At 50.2% G+C, this 20,525-nt stretch overlaps 2 protein-coding genes across 3 annotated transcripts; both read right to left on the bottom strand.

Annotated features, from left to right (window-relative positions):
• Nucleotides 1-2: 2 nt before the first annotated feature.
• On the bottom strand, nt 3-507 carry LOC118615751 (thioredoxin). Its single transcript, XM_036240948.1, has one exon. The coding sequence runs from the start codon at nt 448-450 to the stop codon at nt 133-135; it is 318 nt and encodes a 105-aa protein (XP_036096841.1). The 5' UTR covers nt 451-507; the 3' UTR covers nt 3-132.
• Nucleotides 508-6,175: 5,668 nt separating this feature from the next.
• On the bottom strand, nt 6,176-14,587 carry POLR2E (RNA polymerase II, I and III subunit E). Of its 2 annotated transcripts, XM_036241646.1 has the most exons (8): nt 14,477-14,587; nt 11,160-11,334; nt 8,614-8,729; nt 7,901-7,981; nt 7,489-7,547; nt 7,300-7,378; nt 6,999-7,083; nt 6,178-6,650 (listed from the first exon to the last, which is right to left on the bottom strand). In XM_036241646.1, exons 1-7 carry the CDS (start codon nt 14,531-14,533, stop codon nt 7,018-7,020), a joined length of 633 nt encoding a protein of 210 aa, XP_036097539.1. In that variant the 5' UTR covers nt 14,534-14,587; the 3' UTR covers nt 6,178-6,650; nt 6,999-7,017. The 2 variants fall into 2 exon arrangements, with proteins under 2 accessions (XP_036097540.1, XP_036097539.1); XM_036241647.1 differs by lacking the exon at nt 7,489-7,547 and having other exon boundaries at nt 6,176-6,650; nt 7,300-7,437.
• Between the last annotated feature and the right edge of the window lie 5,938 nt (nt 14,588-20,525).

Below are 20,525 nucleotides of genomic sequence, written 5' to 3'. Positions count from 1 at the left end.
AGAATTAATATTTTATTGTCATTTATAATCAGATGGTAGTTGAGTATATAGTCTCTATACTTGATCTTCTTTTTTTGTAAATAAAAAAAAATTACAAGAGCCGATGGCTGGTTGTGTTTTCAGAAAACATAATTAAACTAATTCATTGATGGTGGCTTCAAGTTTTTCCTTATTAGCTCCAGAAAATTCACCCACCTTCTGTCCTTTTTTAAAAAACTGGAAGGTTGGCATGCATTTGACTTCACACTCTGCAGCAACATCCTGACAGTCGTCCACATCGACTTCGAGGAACACCACGTTGGAATACTTTTCAGAGAGGGAATGAAAAAAAGGCTTGATCATTTTGCAAGGCCCACACCACGTGGCTGAGAAGTCAACCACGACGAGCTTATCTCCGGCACCGTTCAAGGCTTCCTGGAAAGCATACTTGCTGTCGATCTGCTTCACCATTTTGGCGGCTGCAGTCTGAGCAACGACCTTAAGAGCCGATGGAAGTGGATGCAGAGGCAGAGGGAGCTTCCATTTTCTTTAACTTTCAATTTGTTGTTCCACTTATGTATTCATTGATTTTTAAAAAATTTGTTACAGGTGTTTCTCCTTTTTCCCCCATTGACACCCTCCTCCCCCTAGCTTTGTTGTCCATGTCCATTGATTATGCATACATGCATATAAGTTCTATGGTTTCTCTCTCCCCCCACCCCCCTCTTCTGGGGATTATCAGTCTATACCCTACTTCCACGTCTCTGGGACTACCCTGTTCTGTTCTGTTCATTATATTCCACAAATAAGTGAGATCATATGATACTTGTCTTTCTGTTTCTCTGGACCACAGGCCGATGCTCTAACCGCTGAGCCAAACCGGCCAGGGCATCTTTCTGTTTCCTTGTTTCACTTAGGATAATACTTTATAGGTCCCTCTATATTGTCTCAAAGAATAAGAGCTCTTTCTTACAGCTGCATAGTACTCCATTGTGTATATGTACCACAGCTTTTTTTTTTTTTAATCTTTATTGTTGGATGTAAAATGTATTACAGATGTTCCACATTTTCCCCCCATTGACCCCCTCCTCCCCACTCCCACCCCCCTCCCACCTTTTCCCACACTATTGTGTCCATTGGTTATGCATATAAGTTCTTTGGTTTATTTCTTCCCACCCCCCCCAACCCCTTTCCCTTTGAGGTTTGTCAGTCTAGCAATGAATTTGTACTTCTTAATCTCTTCAAGTTTTTCACCCATTCCCCCACCCCCAACTGGCAACCAACAAAATGTTCTCTGTATGAGAATGTTTCTGTTCTACCTGTTCATTTTGTTTGTAGATTCCATTGTTGATAGATATACATTCATTGCCATTTTGTTTGTTCATATATTTTATCTTTTTCTTCAAAAAGACCCTTCATCATTTCATATAATAACGGTTTGGTGGTGATGAACTCCTTTAACTTTTTCTTGTCTGGGAAAGTTTTTATATGTCCATCGATTCTAAATGACAGCTTTGCAGGATAGAGTAATCTTGGTTGTAGGTTCTTGCTTTTCATCACTCTGAATATTTCTTGCCACTCCCTTCTGGCCTGCAAAGTTTCTTTTGAGAAAGCTGACAGCCTAATGGGAACTCCCTTGTAGGTAACTAGCTGCCTTTCTCTTGCTGCTTTTAAGATTCTCTCCTTGTCTTGAACCTTTTGCATTTTGCTGATGATGTGTCTTGGTGTGGGCCTCTTGGGGTTCATCTTGTTTGGGACTCTCTGTGCTTCCTGGACTTGTATGCCTGTTTCCTTCACCAAGTTAGGGAAGTTTTCTGCCATTATTGTTTCAAACAGGTTTTCGATTTCTTGTTCTCGCTCTTCTCTTTCTGGCACCCCCAAGATGCGAATGTTGGCACGCTTGAAGTTGTCCCAGAGGCTCCTTACACTATCCTCATTTTTTTGGATTCTTTTTTCCTTTTGCTGTTCTGAATGGGCATTTTTTGCTTCCTTAAATTCCAAATCGATGGTGTGCTCCTTGGATTTACGTACTCTATTACTGAAGCCCACGGCTTTTTTTATTTTTTATCAATGGTTGATTCTTGTATGTGTTCCGATCAAGGATTGAAACTGCAACTTTAGCACATGCGGACAATGCTCTAACCGAGTTACCTGGCCAGGGCTAGCTGTATTTCCCATGGGTGCTCAGCACTTGAAATTAGGCCAGACTGATCTGAGGAACTAATTTACATTTCATTTAGTTTGTTTAGATTGAAGAGCCTTAGGAGGGTGTTGGCCACCATCTGGGACAACACAGAGGGGACAGGCAAGAACCCGCGCCACTGCATATTACCCTCCTCTCCTCTAGCTCAGAGACCCCCACATCCAAGTTTATTTATTTATTATTATTTTTTTATTCCTCACCCAAGGATATTTTTCTATTTATCACTAGATAGAGTGGGAAGGAGGGAGAGACAGAGAAACATCGATGTGATAGACAAACATTGACTGGTTGCCTCCCACATGACATGACCAGTGCCGGAGATGAACCGCACTGAGGTATATGCCCTGGACCGGAATAGAACCCACAACCCATTGGTCTGCAGGCTGATACTCTAACCGCTGAGCCAAACCAGCCAGGGCCCCACATCCAGGTTTATACTGGAGGGTGTAGGGTGGCCCAGAGGAGCGCCAACTTTTTTCTTTATCCTCACCTGAGGACACTTTTTGCATTTATCTTCAGATAGAGCAGGAGGAAGAGAGGGGAGGGGGGAGGGGGAGAGAGAGAAACATCAATGTGAGAGAGACAAATCGACTGGATGCCACCCACACAACCTCAATGGGGGGCTGGGGACAAACTACAACTGAGGTATGTGCCCTTAGCGGCAACTGAACCCAGGTCTCTTTGGTCCACGGGCTGATGCTCTAACCGCTGAGCCAAACTGGCCAGGACAAGGAGCCCCAACTTTTGATTCAATGCAGAAAAATGAGGCAGAATCCACACCCAGTTGTGACAAAAGCTGACAGAAGGGCAGGGGCTTCCCCTCTTGATACAGAATAGCCCCCCAAACCACATCTCAGGCATAGATAAGAAGTGGCCATGGCAAGTCAAGACACTTTGCAACAGCAGCCATCATCCCTGCAGAAACTTTCTAAGCCAGAAAAAGAGACCATGTGCCAGTAAACTACAGCTTGGTGCTGTTTTTGCAAAGATTAGTAGGCACACAGCTATAGGCTCTTGTTGACATGCCACCCTTGTGTGTCAACTTGTGTCCTGCAGAGCTGGGTCACTGCAACTCTGAAAACTCTGGCCCTTTACACAAAAAAAGTGCTGACCTCTGATCTACATTTTTTAAAAATACATCTTTATCGATGTTTTAGAGAGAAAGAAAAACATCAATTGGCCGCTCCTGCACGCCCCCTACTGGGGATCAAGCCCGCCACTTGGGCATGTGCTCTGACTGGAAATCCAATGGGGACCTCTTAGTCCATGGGACAACGCTCAATCCACTGAGCCAACACTGGCTGGGCTGATCTACATTTTTACTTTTTAAAAATCCTCACCCAAGCCCTGGCCAGTTTGGCTCAGTGGTGGAGCGTCGGCCTGCAGACCAGAGAGTCCTGGGTTCGGTTCCCACTAGGGGCACGTACCACACAAAAAAAAATCCTCACCCAAAAATAATTTTCCTCCATTTATCTTCAGAAAGAATGGGAGGGAGGGAGAGAGACACTGATGCCAGAAACACACATCAACTAGCCACCTCCCGCACGACCCCAACCAGGGCTGGGGACCGAACTGCAACCTAGGTCCCTGATCAGAATCAAACCCATGACTCTTTGGTCCGAGGGTTGATGCTCTAACTGCTGAGCCAAACCAGCCAGGGGCTGATCTACATTTTCAAAAGTACAAAAGAATTAACAGACAAAATAGTCCCTAGTTCAGCTGGATAGCAGCTTTTCACTATTGGCGTTAGTAAGCAAATGTCATGAAAACCACCCCCTTTTTGGATGCAAAAGCATCTCCAGAACCTGGTGGGTCTGCAAACACTGACCCCCAACTTGTTAGAGGTACCTTTACAGTGTGGGCTAGCTTCAGGCTCACACGTCCCAGTCGTAGGTGACTATGTGAGTGCCAGGTCTCCACCTCATCCCACCTGTCCCCCAGGAGCCCCAAGGTGGGGGTCACAGAGAAATGGCCCACCCAATCTCAGGCTGTGCTTGGTGGCATAGACAGAATCTGGTCCCCAAGGAACAAAGGGGAGCTAGGTGCTGCTGGGAGGAAGGCAGAGAGGCCACAGCAAACTCCCCCACAGGTGATAACAACGTCCATGCCCTCTGCAGCTGGAGACCTAACCAAGGGCGTATGGGGCCCTTCACAAAGGGACACAACAGGTTCTCACTAGCTTCTATTCATTCGAAGAGTAAATGTTCAAGAACAGCCAAGACATTGTGTATGTGTGGTAAAATATACACAAACTTTATCATCTTAACCATTTTTTATATATATTTAATTTTTAAAATGTTTATTGGTTTTGAGAGAGAAGGGAGAGGGAAACATCAATGAGAAACATTGATTGGCTGCCTCCTGCACGCCCTCTACCGGGGATCAACCCTGCAAACCTGGCAGGTGCCTTGACTGGGAATAGAACCAGTGACCTCTCCATGCATGGGTCAACATTCAACCACACTGAGCCATACTTGCTGGGCCATCTTAACCTTGTTTTTTTTTAATTCTCACCTGAGGATATTTTTCCATTCATTTTCAGACAGAGTGGGAGGGAGACAGAAACATTGATGTGAGACACACATTGATTGGTTGCCTCCCACACTACCCTGACCAGGGCCCAGGACCAAACCACAACCGAGGTGCCTGCCCTTGACAGAAAAGGAACCTGCAACTCTTTGGTCCCCAGGCTGACATTCTAACCAGTAAGCCAAACCACCCAGGGTCCATCTTAACCATTTTTGCCCCCTTTACTGATTTGAGGGGGTGGGGGGAAAGGGAGAGAGAAAAACATCAATGAGAGCCCTGGCCGGTTTGGCTCAGCGATTGGAGCGGCCTGCGGTCCAGAGAGATCTGGGTTCAGTTCCCGCTAAGGGCGTGTACCTCAGTTGAAGTTTGTCCCTGGCCCTGGTTGGTCGTGCAGGTGGCAGCCACTCGATGTGTCCCTTTCACGTCGATGTTTCTCTCTCTCTTCCTCTCTCTCCCTCCCACTCTATCTGAACAAAAAATGGAAAAATGTCCTCGGGTGGGGAAAAAAAACACATCAATGAGAGAGAACATCGATTGGCCACCTCCTGCATACCCCACACTGGAGATCAGGCCCAAAAACTGGGCATGTGTCCTGACCAGAAATTGAACCAGTGACCTCTTCGTGCATAGGTCAACACTTAAACACTGAGCCACACCATCTGGACCCATCTTAACCATTTTTAAGTGCACAGCTCAGTGGCATTAAGCACATTCACAACGTTGGCCAGCCATCATCACCATCCTTCTTAGAACTTTTTCATCTTCCCAACTGGAACTCTGTTCCCATTAAACACTAACTCTCCTTCCCGCTCCCCTAGGCCCTTGCTCCCATCATCTACTTTCTGTCTGAGTCTGACTCCTCTAGGGACCTGCCATGTGGAATCACAGTGTTCTTCTGTGCATAGCTTATTTTGGAAATCAGTGTGTGCATATTTGGAGGGAAAACTTGTTCTAGCATTAGACATACTGTAAAATACTACTTTTAAAACCTAAATTGAGAATGGAAGAATCTTGAAACAAACCATCTGTAGTCTACATAGGAGAAGCAATCCAGGGAGGCCACCAAAGGACCTGCCACGCACCCTACTACAGTGCCAAGATCATTGTCTGGGGGAAAATGACATCCCTGGATCACAAATGCCAGGACTTAATGCCTGGGTGTAAATACTACACATATAACTGGTGTTTTAGGTTAGGCGAAACTGTTTACTCAAAATATCTTTCATTTTAGCCCTGGCCAGTTTGGCTCAGCGGTTAGAGCGTCGGCCTGGGGTCCGGAGAGACCCGGGTTCGGTTCCCGCTAAGGGCACGTACTTCGGTTGCAGTTTGTCCCCGGCCCTGGTTGGCCGTGTGGGTGGCAGCCACTCGATGTGTCCCTTCACGTCGATGTTTCTCACTCTCTCTCCCTTCCTCTCTCTCCCTCCCACTCTATCTGTACAAAAAATGGAAAAATGTCCTCGGGTGAGGATAAAAACAAAAACAAAAACAAAATATCTTTCATTTTAAAACATCCAGCATTCAACACCAACTCAAAATATATGCGTTTTAATATCCCTACCTGCTGCCCTCAGAGTGCTCAGGCAGTCAAGGACAGGGCCACTATGAGGGGCTGACCAGAGAACTCAAACCCAGGTCCAATTTGTGGAGAGCCAGCTTGGGGTTCCCAGGGGGAAAGTACCTAGGACTGTCTTGGTCACTGGCCTCCCCTCAGCATCTTGTTCCCTCCTAAGGAACCATTACATGGAACCCCAGGTGGGGCTCAATGTCCAGGTGAGGCCACAAGGACCTTCAGCCCAGGGAAAGCAAACATGCAGCCTGCTTTGGGTTCCACAGAAGCAGCAGGTAGGTTTCCAGGGTTGAGATTCCTGTAGGGCAGGCCATAGGCAGGCCAACTGCCTGGGTAAGGTGGTCACAGTCCATTAGTCTGTCTCCCAGGGGGCTGGAGGAGAAAGGAGAGGGCCATCACGTCATATGTCTGTTGAATGGGTTCGGCGCACCCAGGCTGCAGGTGCCACTGCCTCTGGGCCCCACAGGAGCTAGACAGTGACCAGCTGTGGCAGAACCTGAGAAGAGAGGGTTAGGGCCCCTCCCCAGGAGAAGACTGAGATGGCGAGGTCTAGAAAGAGGGGGCTGAGCTCAGGGCTCTGGGTCAAAACGTCAATGGGGTAACAGGTGGGGCTCACTCAGAGACTCAGGGAAAGTCAGGTCCTTCCTGCACCCTCAAAGCATATTCTGACATACCCCCACCCCTGCCCAGGACCCCCAGCTGGGGCAGCATCTGTCTCACCTGCCAGATGGTAGGGTGGCTACTGTACCAGCCGGTAGGTGATGTACCTGCCTGCGGTTTCGCTGGGCCGGATGATCTTCACTACCTGCATCAGGGTGAGAGCAGAGCTGGGCAGGGCCTTCCCAGGGACCCAGGTATATGTGTTGGGGGTGGGGGCAGGGCAGGTGGCCCCAGGACCCTGGGTAAGACCTGGGGGTAGCCTTGACTCTAAAAGAAGCCGGGGATGGGGTGGGGTCCTGAGGGTCTTGCCATGACAAAAAAGGCTAAGGGTGGGGCTTTCCTGCCAGGATGGGCCTCTTACCTGCCCTCGCTTTATTCCAAAGTAGCGTGCCACAGGGTCTCCAGCCTGGATCCTGGGCAGCTGGTTTTCTCGGAGTTTGCTGGGAAGCCCAGTAAGGAAAAAAAGCCATGCTGGGCTGGCTGAGAGGGGCAGAAAAGCCTGGAGAAGTGGGGAGGGGAGAGAATGGGAGGGGGGGACCAGAAAGGATACTATCTGGCCAGCAGCTCCGTCACCTCCTCCTTGGTCATGACGACATGCTCTGGGACCAGCTGCCAAGAGAATCTGTGTCTCCAGAGGGCCATGACAGACCTTGCTGTGCCCCCTACTCTCACACGAGGAAGGGTACAGTGTGCCCCTCAGGGAGTTTGCACCCCACAGGTGACCGTCATGCAGAGGCCTTGGGACACAACCTGGCTGGGATCCCCTGCTGTTCCCAAGAGAATAGCTGTATCCCCCCAACAAACACCCCCAGTTCAGCCAGGTGGGCTTGGGAACCTGAATTCTTAGCAAGGCCCCAAGTGAAGCTGCTGCTCAGGGCCACTCTTTGAGAGCCTGGTTCTACTTCCTTCACCATCTAACCCCTCCCCACTACCCAACTCCCCCCATCTTCCCTAGGCCCCACCTCGTGTTCTGTGATGTTGATGAGCAGCTCCTGCTGCAGAAACTGCTCCAGGATGTACTTGGGGGCCATGTCAACCAGGGACTGGAAGAGAGGATCCTTAGGCACAGCCACGCCTCCCACCTGGGACCACACCTCCCCAACCAGAGGGACTGGAGACAAGGTTCTGTTTCTTAGCCAGGACAAGTGGGAAGCTGAATGGGTTTGATCTTGTGCCTCAACAAGAAGCCAGGTATCATATGCCGGCAATTCCCATCCCACGTGGGTTTCTCCCCGCTGCCCCAGCACTTGGCACATCTACAGGCCTTAGCCTGGTGTCAGGAAATGAGTTTCCATCAGTCAAATGAGCCCAGGGGGTTGTCTGAGCTGATGGCCCCTCCCCAGGGAGGACCAAGATGGCGAGGACTCTGCAGGCACAGGGAAGATGGTCCATCCCACTTAGGCCTGTCTAACCAGACAGGGGACCTTGGACCTGCTCTGGGGATGCCCCAAGCCACCCACACAGGACAGAAACCCCTTCTCAGATCCAGAGCTCCCACATTAGGATGTGGGGCTAATGCCCCAAGGGGCAAAAGGCAAGTGCTGCTGAGGGTGCAGGGGATACCCTAGGTAAAGATTGAGACAGGGCCTTGCAGAGGTGCCTTAGGAAGGGGAAGTGAAGCTCCGGACAGAACAGGAAGGGAAGTGGTCAGGCTCATTGCTGTGGGTGTACCCACCTGCTTGGCAGAAGGTGTCATGCCCTGCTGTACTACGATGAGGGCTCGGGTGATGTTTTCCTCCTGCATGCGTTGACAGTACACCTTGATGGTCTTGATCCCCACCTTGGGCTCCTCTGCAGACAGAGCACGTGCTGGTCTACACTGCTAGGACCGTCATCTGCTTCTTCCCAGGTACACGTAGTACCCCTCTCTAGGGCCTCAGTTTCCCCACTTGCAGAACAGAGGGCGGACTGCCTCCATGTCACGTAGCAGTTGAAAGGTGCCTATGTCCCTGGACCTCAGGGGTCCCTGTCTAGAAGTGGGGTCTGGGTTTGGTTGGCTGCCTTACTGGTGCTGAGGTTTGGGAACCCCCAGGTTAAGTGGCTTGTTTAGTCTGGGAGCCCACAAGATGCATGGCTGGGTGTCCAGAGATGAGAAGAGGCTGGTGGATCTGCCATGGAGAGAGACCACCCACCCCCAAGGTGGGAGTCCTTACGTTCTCAGCAGCATTAGGGGCCCTGGGCTTTGTCACTGGAGAAGCAATGTACCCTATGAACCTAGCAGGTTAGCAACTGGGCTCCGGCCACCAGTATTCGTGCGAGCCCCCCAGCTAGGCCCCTATCTCTGTGCAGTGCAAATCACTCCACCGACGAGCAGTGTCTGGGCTGAATTATGTCCCCTAAAAATCCCCACGTATGAGTCCTAACCCCCAGGACCTCAGGTGACTATGTTTGGTAAAGGGGCCTTCAGAGATGATTAAGGTAACATGCAGTCATGTGTGAGCCCTGATCCATTCTAACTGGTGTCCTTCTAAGTAAGAGATTAAGACACAGATATTAGGAACCCTGTGAGGATACAGGGAGGAGATGACCACTGTCTATATGCTAAAGACAGAGGCATCAGGGGGAACTAACTCAGCAGACACCTTGATCTTGGACTTCTAGCCTCCAGAAATGGGGACAATAAATGTCTGTTGTTTAAGGCCCCATCTGTATTATTGCCCTGGCTGGTTTGGCTCAGTGGTAAGAGCTTTGGCCCACGGACCAAAGAGTCTTGGGTTCGATTCTGGTCAAGGACATACACCTGGGTTGTGGTTTGGGCCCAGACCCTGGCCCTGGCCCGCGTCATGTGGGAGGCAGCCAGTTGATGTACCTCTCTCACATCAATGTTTCTCTCTCTCCCTCCCACTCTATCTTTTTTTTTTTTCTTTATCCTCACCCGAGGATATTTTTCCATTTTTTGTACAGATAGAGTGGGAGGGAGAGAGAGGAAGGGTGAGAGAGTGAGAAACATCGACATGAAGGGACACATCGAGTGGCTGCCACCCGCACGACCAACCAGGGCCAGGGACAAACTGCAACCGAAGTACGTGCCCTTAGCGGGAACCGAACCTGGGTCTCTCCGGACCGCAGGCCGACGCTCTAACCGCTGAGCCAAACTGGCCAGGTCCCTCCCACTCTATCTTAAGATAAATAGAAAAAGTATCCTTGGGTGAAGATTAAAAAAAAAAAAAAAAGTACTATTTTGTTATAGTGGCTCCAGCAAAGCCATACAGGCAGAAACCTGTCCTGTAGTATGTCCCAGAGGATCAGTGACATCCCGTGTCACCAAACACCAGGAAATGTATCAAGAACTCCTACTCCAGGGAGGATCTGATCCCTGGCAGTTGGAGGCCTGTGATTAGGCATTAAGGTCTCAAATAATCACATCTCATACACAGGGACACCACTTTTCTTAAAAAATGCCACCAGGTTCTGCTCTGCAAATGTTTTCTGCCCATCCACTTTGTTCTAGGTACATAGTTGACACCAAGGTGATCACAGCCTGGCCCCCCAACTTTTGCAGGCCTGAAAGCCAGGCTGTCTCAGAGGGATAAATGCTAACAGAGAGGAACACAAGGATCTCAGGACACCCCTCAGTGGGCTCTTTGCTCAACTCAGAGCTCAGGGGATGGGGTTCCAGAAGAGGAAGCACCTGAGCTTGGTCTTCAGGGATGATGACTGGACACCGAGCAGGCAGTAAGGAGGAAAGAATGTGGTGAGGCAGGGGGCAGGCAGGGATCAGGCAAGAACCCTGCAACAGTGCAGGAAGGAGCTGCAGGAAATGCAGGTGCTGAAATGAAAGCTGAGCTGGCAGTGGATGTCTGGAGGTTGGGTGTGGGGAGGAGACGGTGGGTCTGAGGTCAGGAGGAGCTAGGGGCTTGCCTGCACAACTGATAATCTTGGGCAAAGAAAACAGCCAAGGGCCCTGGCCGGTTTGGCTCAGCAGTTGGAGCGTCAGCCTGCGGGCCAGAGAGTTCCAGGTTTGGTTCCTGCTAGGGGTACGTACCAAAAAAAAAAAAGAAAACAGCCAAAGAATAGAGAACAGGGTAGGGGACTGAGAAGGAAACTGGAAAAGGCACTTAGAAGGGTCAGAGATCAGTGGCATTGCCCACAGTACACAGGATGAGGGGGAGCTCTCTCCTGTGGGTCACACAGCAGAGAATGTTATAAGCTGCATCCTAAGCACGTCTTCAGATGGCTCTACCAGAACACTGACCCCTTGGGCACCAGCAAGGCACTCACCTGGGAAAAAGACAAACATCTGGTCAGTGGGGTCATCATTGTGGGCCACCAGCACTGTGAGGTCAGTGCGCCGTGGCCGCCCTTCACTTGGCTTGTCCCCAAACTGGGCCTTGAACTCCTCCAGTGTCTGGTCCAGTTCATCCTGAGTTACTAGGTAGCCTCGGTCATGGCACAACTGTGAACAGAAAAGAGCCAGGTGACCCCAGAAATGGCAGCAAGAGCTGAGGCCAAACAAGGCCACTGTGAGGACAACACAGGAAGTTTGGGGCTCAGTGTGTCAGGTGTGTGTAGAGGCCAGAGAAGAGAGATAGGGCAGGTGAGGACAAAGATGGAGAGCGCCCTAAGTCAGCCCTTGTGCCAATCAAGCTAATCAGCTGCCATGGTGGTGTCACATTATCCTGAACCTTGGGGAGAGACTGTGATTGGGAAGCAGCTGCAGAGCTGGGACTTCGGGTGGGGCTATTTGAGCCCAGAGTTGGGGCCCTGGGGTCTGGGGCAGATGAAGACAGCTAAGTGGGTGGGAGGGGTGTTGCTAGGCTGGCTGGGCAGACACTGGTTAAGAAACCAGACAACAGCTTGAGGGCCAGCAGTTCTAGGTCTCATCTCAGAAATCGGGGCTCTGTGAGTGGGCTAACAGGAAGAAGACCCAAATGGAGAAAGGGGTGCCTCTCCTCAGCCTGGCCCCTCCACTCCCTTTCCTCTGTGAAATCTCCACAGCCTGATTCTCTCTCAGGACCCCAACACTGTTGGCCTATAGCACAACTGTTTCAGTCCTTGTGTTTGGGGTAGTTTTGCAAAGCAGTGAAGAGGCTGGGTTTGGCTGTCTAGGCTTAAACCTGGCAGAATTCTTTCTTTTTTTGTGTGTGTGGTATGTGCCCCTAGCAGGAACCAAACCCGGGACTCTCTGGTCCGCAGGCCAACACTCAACCGCTGAGCCAAACTGGCCAGGACAAACTTGGTAGAAATCTTACGAGGGGAATGCAAAAGCAGAAGTGGGCTTCTGGGTATTACAATGGCCCCCTTCCTTTTTTTTTTTTTGTTCAGATAGAGTGGGAGGGAGAGAGAGAGAGAGAAACATTGATGTGAAAGGGACACATCGAGTGGCTGCCACCCGCACGACCAACCAGGGCCGGGGACAAACTGCAACCGAAGTACGTGCCCTTAGCGGGAACCAAACCCGGGTCTCTCCGGACCGCAGGCCGACGCTCTAACCGCTGAGCCAAACTGGCCAGGGCACAATGGCCCCCTTCCATGGGGTGGCTTAAAACATGTAGCATGTAATGACTCCTCAGCGGGCTTGCTGCTTCACTCCATCCTGAGTAACTCAAGTTGGTGGGTAAAGCATTGAAGTAGTCACCAAAGAGGTCAGAGAGAGATGTCTGCACTAGATAGTGGCAGGTCAGACCAGCTGACCTAGGTTCCTTGATGCCCTATAATCCTGGGATTCTGTCTTATGCACTTGGGGTAGTGCTGGAACCTTCCAGAAAATAAAGGGGTTCTATGGAAACCTTACAGGATGATCTTATCATAAATTCCTAACTGGGCAGGCCATGGTGGGTAGGCATGGCCCAGATCTATAACTTTTTTTTTAATCCTCACCCGAGGACATTTTCCCATTTTTTGTTCAGAAAGAGGAGGAGGGAGGGAGGGAGGGAGGGAGGGGAGATAAACACACCGGCATGACCCAACCAGGGCTGGGGACAAACTGCAACTGAGGTACATGCCCTTAGCAGGAACCGAACCCAGGTCTCTCTGGACTGCAGGCTGATGCTCTGACCACTGAGCAAAACGAGCCAGGGCCAGATCTATAACTTTTTTAGTAAAAGGTTTATCTTTGACCTGGCTGGTGTGGCTCAGTGGATCGAGTGTCATCCCATGGACTGAAGTTCCAGTTTGATTCCCGGTCAGGGTACATGCCTGGGTTGCAGGAGGCAGCCGATTCATGTTTCTCTCTCACATCTATGTTTCTCTCACTCTCTCCTTTAAAAACAAAACAAAAAAAAAAAAAAACGTATTTTAAAAAGGTTTATCTTTGGCCATGGCCAGTTTGGCTCAGTGTTTAGAGCGTTGGCCTGTGGACTGAAGGGTCACAGGTTTGATTCCAAGTCAAGGGCAATTACCTGGGTTGCAGACTTGACCCTTGGCCCCAGTCTGTCATGTGGGAGGCAACCAATCATGAGTCTCTCATAGTCAATGTGCCCCCCCCTCTAAAACTCAAAGGAAAAATGTCCTAGGTGAGAATTAAGGGAGAAAAAAAAAAGGTTTATCTTTGTCTTAAGCAAGCCCTGTCCATTGTTCTTGTGCTTACAAGTAACACAACTTTGAATTATGCGTGACCACCCTCAAGAGAGCACACGATCTTGTTAACTATCTGTAATCCAATCCTTACATTGTTTTCTCCCACCTTCAAGTAATCTTCCATGCATTTCCTCCCTAATTCCAAATGCATAAAAGAAACTGCAAAATTGTTCTTCTCTGACGTATTTGAGATCTTGCTTCCTGGCATGTCGTTAGTTTTGCTTCAAACAGACTTTTTATTGTTATGTATTACTATTATTTTTTCCCTTTTTCTTTATTGATTTTAGGGAGAGAGAGAGGAAGGGAGAGAGAGAGAAACATTGATGAGAGAGAACAGTGATTGGCTGCCTCCTGCATGCTCCCCACTGGGGATGGGGCCCACAACCTGGGCATATGCCCGGACCAGGAACTGAACTGGCGACCTCTTGGTGGATGGGTCAACGCTCAACCGCTGAGCCACACTGGCCAGGCTACTATTATGTTTTTTTAAATGTTTTTATTGATTTTGAGAAAGAGAGAGAGAGAAACATCGATGAAAAAGAAACATCCATCAGCTGCCTTCTGCATGCCCTCCCACCGGGATCAAGCCCCCAACCTGGGCATGTGCCCTGACCTGAATCGAACCGGCGACCTCTCGGTGCATGAGAGGACGGCTCAACCAAAGGAGCCATAATGGCCACGGCTTACATCGAATTGAGAGAAAAACATCGATACACCGACGGGGGATCAACCATAGCCTAGGTATGTGCCCTGACCAGGAGTGAAACCCGCAACTTTTTGGGGTACAGAAGAACACTCCAATCAACTGAGCTACCCGCCAGGGCTCAGTTAAACTCTTACAGAAAGTTCTTTACAGGTCTGCACGTTCTTTACGTTTGGATAAGACCCTAACGCGAAGAGACAGAGAGCATCCCGGGCACAGACCCCAAACTCCTGTCCCTGCTTCCCTTGGACTCACGACTGAGTCACTGAGGTCCGCCCTCACTGCTCTCGCCAAATAGGGGACCCCACGCGCTCACCTGCATAATGGTCTTGCGAATCTTCCACAGCCGGTACGTTTCCTCCTCGTCGTCCATGCCTGCCGCCGCTCGCACTCACTGCGCCTGTGCCCGGCAGGACCCGCGCTACTGCGCCTGCGGCGAGCCCCGGTCAGGCCCCCTCAGCCTCTCTGTTTAGGGCTGTCGCCAGCGAACGCCTGAATGCAACGACCTTCGGTAGAGGCAGTGCCAAAGGCAACCCAAGCCTCCTGAGAGTGGCTGTTGGCTGCGCCAGAGACGTGCAAACGACACCGCCCACTCGCAACTCCGAAGTGCTCACGTGCCTTCGGCTGCATGGCTTCTCTGGTTAAATTTTCCTCTCAACACCCGCCTCTGGGCGGCAGTTTAGAATTGTGATAGGCATGAAGGAGAAAAATGAGGGCGGGGAAACTAAGGCCTAGACCGGGCCAGGGGTCTGCTCTCCTACCAGGACCGGTGGGGCTGCGTAGTAGCTCCTCCAAAGGTATTTGTTCATTCAGCCGTAGGTGGTCCTCTCAGTTGGCTCTGGGCCATGTGCAACCTAATGGTCCCGTCCTCAGTTTTTCCGTCATAAACTGTCCCCATTTAAGAAGGTTATCACACCCTGGCTGAGTAGCTCAGTTGGTTAGAGCATTGCATGTTTGGATAAGCAAAGGCTGCCAGTCTGATCCCAGGTTAGGGCACGTAGAAGAATCAATCAGCCTGGCCCTGTGTGACCCAGTGGTTGAGCGTTGACCCCATGCACCAAGAGGTCCCCGGTTTGATTTCCGGTCAGGGCTCATGCCCAGATTGTGGGCCAAATCCCTAGTGGGGGGCATGCAGGAGGCGGCCAATCCACGTTCTCCCTCTCCCTCTCCCTTCCTCTTTCTCTAATATCAATAAATAAATTTTTATTTTTATTTTTTTATCCTCACCCGAGAACATTTTTCCATTTTTTTGTTCAGGTAGAGTGGGAGGGGGAGAGAGGAACAGAGAGAGAGAGAGAAACATCGACGTGAAAGGAACACATCGAGTGGCTGCCACCCGCACAACCAACCAGGACCGGGGACAAACTGCAACCGAGGTACATGCCCCCAGCGGGAACCGAACCCGGGTCTCTCAGGACCGCAGGCCAACGCTCTAACCGCTGAGCCAAACCAGCCAGGGCAATACATTTTTTTTTTTTAAAAAAGAATTAATCAGTGGATGCATAAATAAGTGGAAAATAAATAAGTTTCTCACCCTGGCTGGTTTGGCTCAGCGGTTAGAGCATCAGCCTGCAGTTCAGAGAGACCTGGGTTTGGTTCCCGCTAAGGGCACGTACCTCGGTTGCAGTTTGTCCTCGGCCCCGGTTGGGTTGTGCAGGTGGCAACCACTCGATGTGTCCCTTTCATGTAGATGTTTCTCTCTCTCCCTTCCTCTCTCTCCCTCTCCCTCCTACTCTATCTGAACAAAAAATGAAAAAATGTCCTCGGGTGAGGATAAAAAAAAAAAGTTTCTCTCCCCACCCCTTTTTCTTTCTCTAAAAAAATCACAAACTTAAAAAAATAAAAGGATCAACTGAGAATCTAAAGGAATGACTCCAGCCGGCCTGGTGTGGTTGAGCATCAACCCATGCAACAAGAGGTCACCAGTTCGATTCCTGGTCAGGGCACATGCTGGGATTGTGGGGGAAATCCCCAGTGGAGGGCATGGAGAAGGTGGCCTATCAATGTTCTCTCTCATTGATGTTTCTATCTCTCCCATTCCCTTTCTCTCTCTGTAAAATCAACAAAGGAAAAAAATTTTTAAAAAGGAACAACATGCTTGGAATGAGGTTGTCATAGCTCCTAGTGCTTATGACATGCTTCTACCTCTGTCCTCTCCCCTTCCTGTCCCCTGAGTGCCAATCCTGATTCTGCTGGATCTCTCCCTGAGTTCATACGGAGGCTCACCCAGTCCAGCCCCAGCCACGTTGGAGGCCATCAGTAACTTCTCAATCAGTAAAACATTCATTCAATCAGATATTTACTGAACAACCACAGGGCAAGCATCCCTTACATTCCAGGAGGAGACAGAATAGACATAGTGAACATAATAGATGATAATGTGAAAAGGTGACAATGTTTTGTAAGAAGAGCTAGGCCGACTATGGGAAATAGAAGGTTTGTAGTGTCAGACAGGAGGTTAGGAAAGGAAAGGAGAGGTTCCAGCAAAGGCCCAAAAGAGCAGAGGGAGGGAGGTGGGGCTGTCTGGAGGAAAGTGTATCAGGCAGAGGGTACAGTATGTGCCAAGGCTCTGAGGCTGCACCTTACCTGGTTGGCAACAGGAGGCCTGTGGGGGCAGGGTAGGAGAGGAGGTCAAAGGGTGGGGTGAGTCAAATCTAGGAGGCCCTGTTGAAAGTTTGGGTTTTATTTTCAGGGAGACCAGGGAGAGGGCTGGGGAGGATGTCCTGTGTGGAGAGTGGGGAGCAGTGGTCCAGGTCCAGGTGTCCTGAAAGAAGCACACACAGGATTTGCATGAGATGAGTGAATACAGAGCTGCCCTGACTGGAGTGGAAAGACTCAGGGGGAAGATAGGGAAGGGATCTTTGATGTGTAGAGCTTAGGGGGCTCTGTTGAGACCCCAAGGAGAGACATTGGGGAGAGGAGGATAGGAGTCTGGAATTCAAGGTGAGCTCCAAGTGGAGACAGACATGTGGGCACCAAGGGCACACGGTAGAGACTGAAGGTGGGAGCCTTCCAGAGCCAGACCAGAGGCCAGGAGGAGAAAAGGGAGCAGTAGACCTTGGACCAGTTGCCTGGGCTCCAATCTTGGCTCTGTGACCCAAGGCAAGTTACTTAACCTTTCTGTGCCTCATTACCTCCCTCCCCCCTGCCAAGAACAGTACCCATTTCCTAGGGTGACCTGGCTAATGACCGAGTGCCTAACACTGGCGTTATATAAGTGATCTTACATAGAATAAAGGGTAGCAGGAATTTACCAGGTGTCCTGGGACCAGGTGAAGAAGATGTCTGGAGGAGGAGTAGGGAGCAGCCATCAAAGTCACCAAGCAGTGTGTCTGAATAGGCCTGAGGACTGGGCAGAGGTTTAGCCAAGTGGACACTGTGTTGTTCATGATCATGAGAACAGATTCAAGGAAGGGATGAACACCTGGATGGGGCAGGTTTGCAGGAGGCAAGGAATTGGAGATGTGACTAGATGCAAAGAGGAGCATGAGAGTGAGCCCTGGCCAGTGTTGCTAAGTGGTTAGAGCGTCACCACTCTCTCCCCACATGGAAGGGTCATGGGTTCGATTCCCAGTCAAGGGCACCTGCCTGGGTTGCAGGTTCATCTCTAGCCCCAGTGGGGGTGTGTGCAGGAGGCAACCAATCGATGTGTCTCTTCAATTTTGTTGTTGTTGTTGTTCAGATAGAGTGGGAGGGAGAGAGAAAGAGAAACATCGACGTGAAAGGGACACATCGAGTGGCTGCCACCCACACAACCCAACCAGGGCCGGGGACAAACTGCAACCTAGGTACGTGCCCTTAGCGGGAACCGAACCCAGGTCTCTCCGGACCACAGGCCGACGCTCTAACCGCTGAGCCAAACCAGCCAGGGCCGATGTGTCTCTCTCACATCGATGTCTCTTTCTCTCTCTCTTTCCCTCCCTTCCACTCTAAAAACTCAATAGAGCCCTGGCCGGTTTGGCTCAGTAGTAGAGCATCGGCCCATGGACCAATGAGTCCCGGGTTCGATTCCAGCCAAGAGCACATACTTCAGTTGCAGTTCGTCCTCGGCCCTGGTCAGGGTTGGGCGGGAGGTAACCAGTCGATGTGTTTCTCTCATGTCGAAGTTTCTCTCTCTCTCCCTTTCTCTTCTTCTCTCTCTACCTGAAGATAAATAAATTTTAAAAAATCAATGGAAAAAATATCTTCCTTGGGTGAAGATTAACAAAAAACAAACAAATAAAAGTTGGAGAATGAGCAGGTCAGGATGGGTTTTGACAGGAGAAAGGACTCACAAGAGCATATGGGCCTCAGGACTCCAGAGAGAACCTCGGTCCTGCCAGTGACCATGTGGCCTCAGCACCAAGGACACAGAGTGGCAACCTGCTCCTTCATACCCTCCACCATGCTCTAGTAGAGCCTGAGGCCCAGAGATCAGGCCCCAACCCACACACTGTTTTCTACTGTGGCAAAGAGTCTGGCAGCTCCTCAGAGTTACCATGTGAGCAGCAGTTTCACTCCTAGGTACATAAGGAGGAAACATATGCACACACAAAACTTGTTTAGCATTACAAAGCCAAAAAGTGAAAACAACCCACAAGTACATCAAGGGATGAATGGATAAAGAAAGTGGTCCATCCACACACTAGAATATTACTCAGCTATGAAAAGGAGTGAAGCACTAACACTACAACGTGAATGAACCTTGAGAACATAACACTCAGTGACAGAAGCCAGACAGAGAAGGTCACAGAGTGTGTGATTCCATTTGTGTAAAATGTCCAGAACAGGCTGTTATGCAAAGTGCTGTTGTCCCAGAAAATCTTAGCATATTGTTCTTGGATTCCAAAGAAATAACCTGGAGGACTTCTGTGAAATTGAACAGCTAAGTCCCATCCAGTCTGAGGGCATGGGGGAGGGAGGCACACGCTGGTGTTTTGCTGCCACCCAGACTTTCCAAAGACAAGGTTTTATAGAGTACAGAAAACAGAGAAAAACAGGGCATGCAGGAGGAGGGGGACATGCAAAAGCTGTGTGAGATCAAAACACTCTTCTTGACTGGGGAGCTGGCCAGGCTTCCAAGGTCTCTCAGTCTGCTTAACGAAGGCCTTCGCTATATTTCCCACAGGATGAGAGCAGGTGTTGGAGCATGGGAAGGGGCCAGTGTTCCCATTTACCATAAACAGGCAAATCCAGAGAGACAGGAAGTGGGTTAATGGTTGTCAGGGGCTTGCTGGGATGAAGAGTGACTGCTAATGGGGACAAGGTTTCTTTTGAGGTGATGGAATGGAAATTAGAAAGTGGTGATTGTCAATGTTGTAAATATGCTAAAAACCACTTTAATTGCATACTTTAAAGTTGTTGAAATGGTGAATTTTATCTCCAATTTAAAAAAAGAAGAAATCAGGCCACAGGATAGGCCCTGTCCAGTCTTTCCTGGAGCTGGCTGCCACTCTGGAAAGGTCTCTGGCCAGTGGGCAACTCACCCTCCTGGCTGGGAGACTTCAGCTACCACAGGAGCACCTCCCTGGAGCTTTGAGACTTCACCAAGACCTCATGAAATCCATCTGTAAAATGGTGTCCCTTTGGCAAAAGCTGTGAAACCCCCAAGGCAAACCCCTCCCAGAGCCTGCGGTGGACTTTCCCCATTGGGCAGCTAGCTGGGGCCCCACAGGCTTGTCCCCACCCCTGCTCTAATCTCCTATGTAATTGGGAAGAGGTCAGGAATGGGTTGAAGACCCCACCCTCCATCTCTCACCCTTGGTGCACTCCCTGGGGGTCTCTCCCTATGCTGTTTTTCTGGCAACTCTGAAATGAATAACAGCAAATAACAACAGATCACAACTTAAACAGAAGTGTAAACTGTTTTCCTAACAGACAGACCAGCCGGGATACCCAGTGCTGACAAGGGGAGGAAATGGAGGGGGTTGGGGGTGGGAATGTTTGTGACAAGTGAGGAGGCCCAGTTGAAACAATGCCTCCACACCCAGAGATCACTCCCAGAACTTGAGAACTCCGCCTACGGTGGCCAGGCTGGAGAGAAAAAGCCACAGTGAGGACCACTGTGCAAGAATAGAAATGTAGCAACCTGAGCGTGAGTGGGGGGGATATTCTCCCTCCAATGCCTTTACCACCCAATTCCGCCCATTTAAGCTCCCTGCTCTACCCTCTGTGACAGGCCTAGGTCAGGGGCAGAGGGAGGGGTTTCAACCGCTCCCCAAAATGAACCCAGCCCCCAGTCCTGACCCCACCCCTTGACTCTGCAGAAATGTTCATGGGTGGGTCCAAGAAAGGGATAAGATGTTGACAGAACACAAAAAAGCTGCACTACCCTGCTGTCCAAAGGTCAAGATCCAGTCATAGCTGGGGGATGGGGGCAGCCAGGC

Source organism: Molossus molossus, unplaced genomic scaffold, assembly GCF_014108415.1.
Source record: "Molossus molossus isolate mMolMol1 unplaced genomic scaffold, mMolMol1.p scaffold_m16_p_4, whole genome shotgun sequence".
In the NCBI taxonomy this organism is placed as follows: Eukaryota; Metazoa; Chordata; class Mammalia; order Chiroptera; family Molossidae; genus Molossus; species Molossus molossus.
Note: the sequence above shows the minus strand (reverse complement) of the source record. Positions and strands in the feature narration are given on the sequence as shown.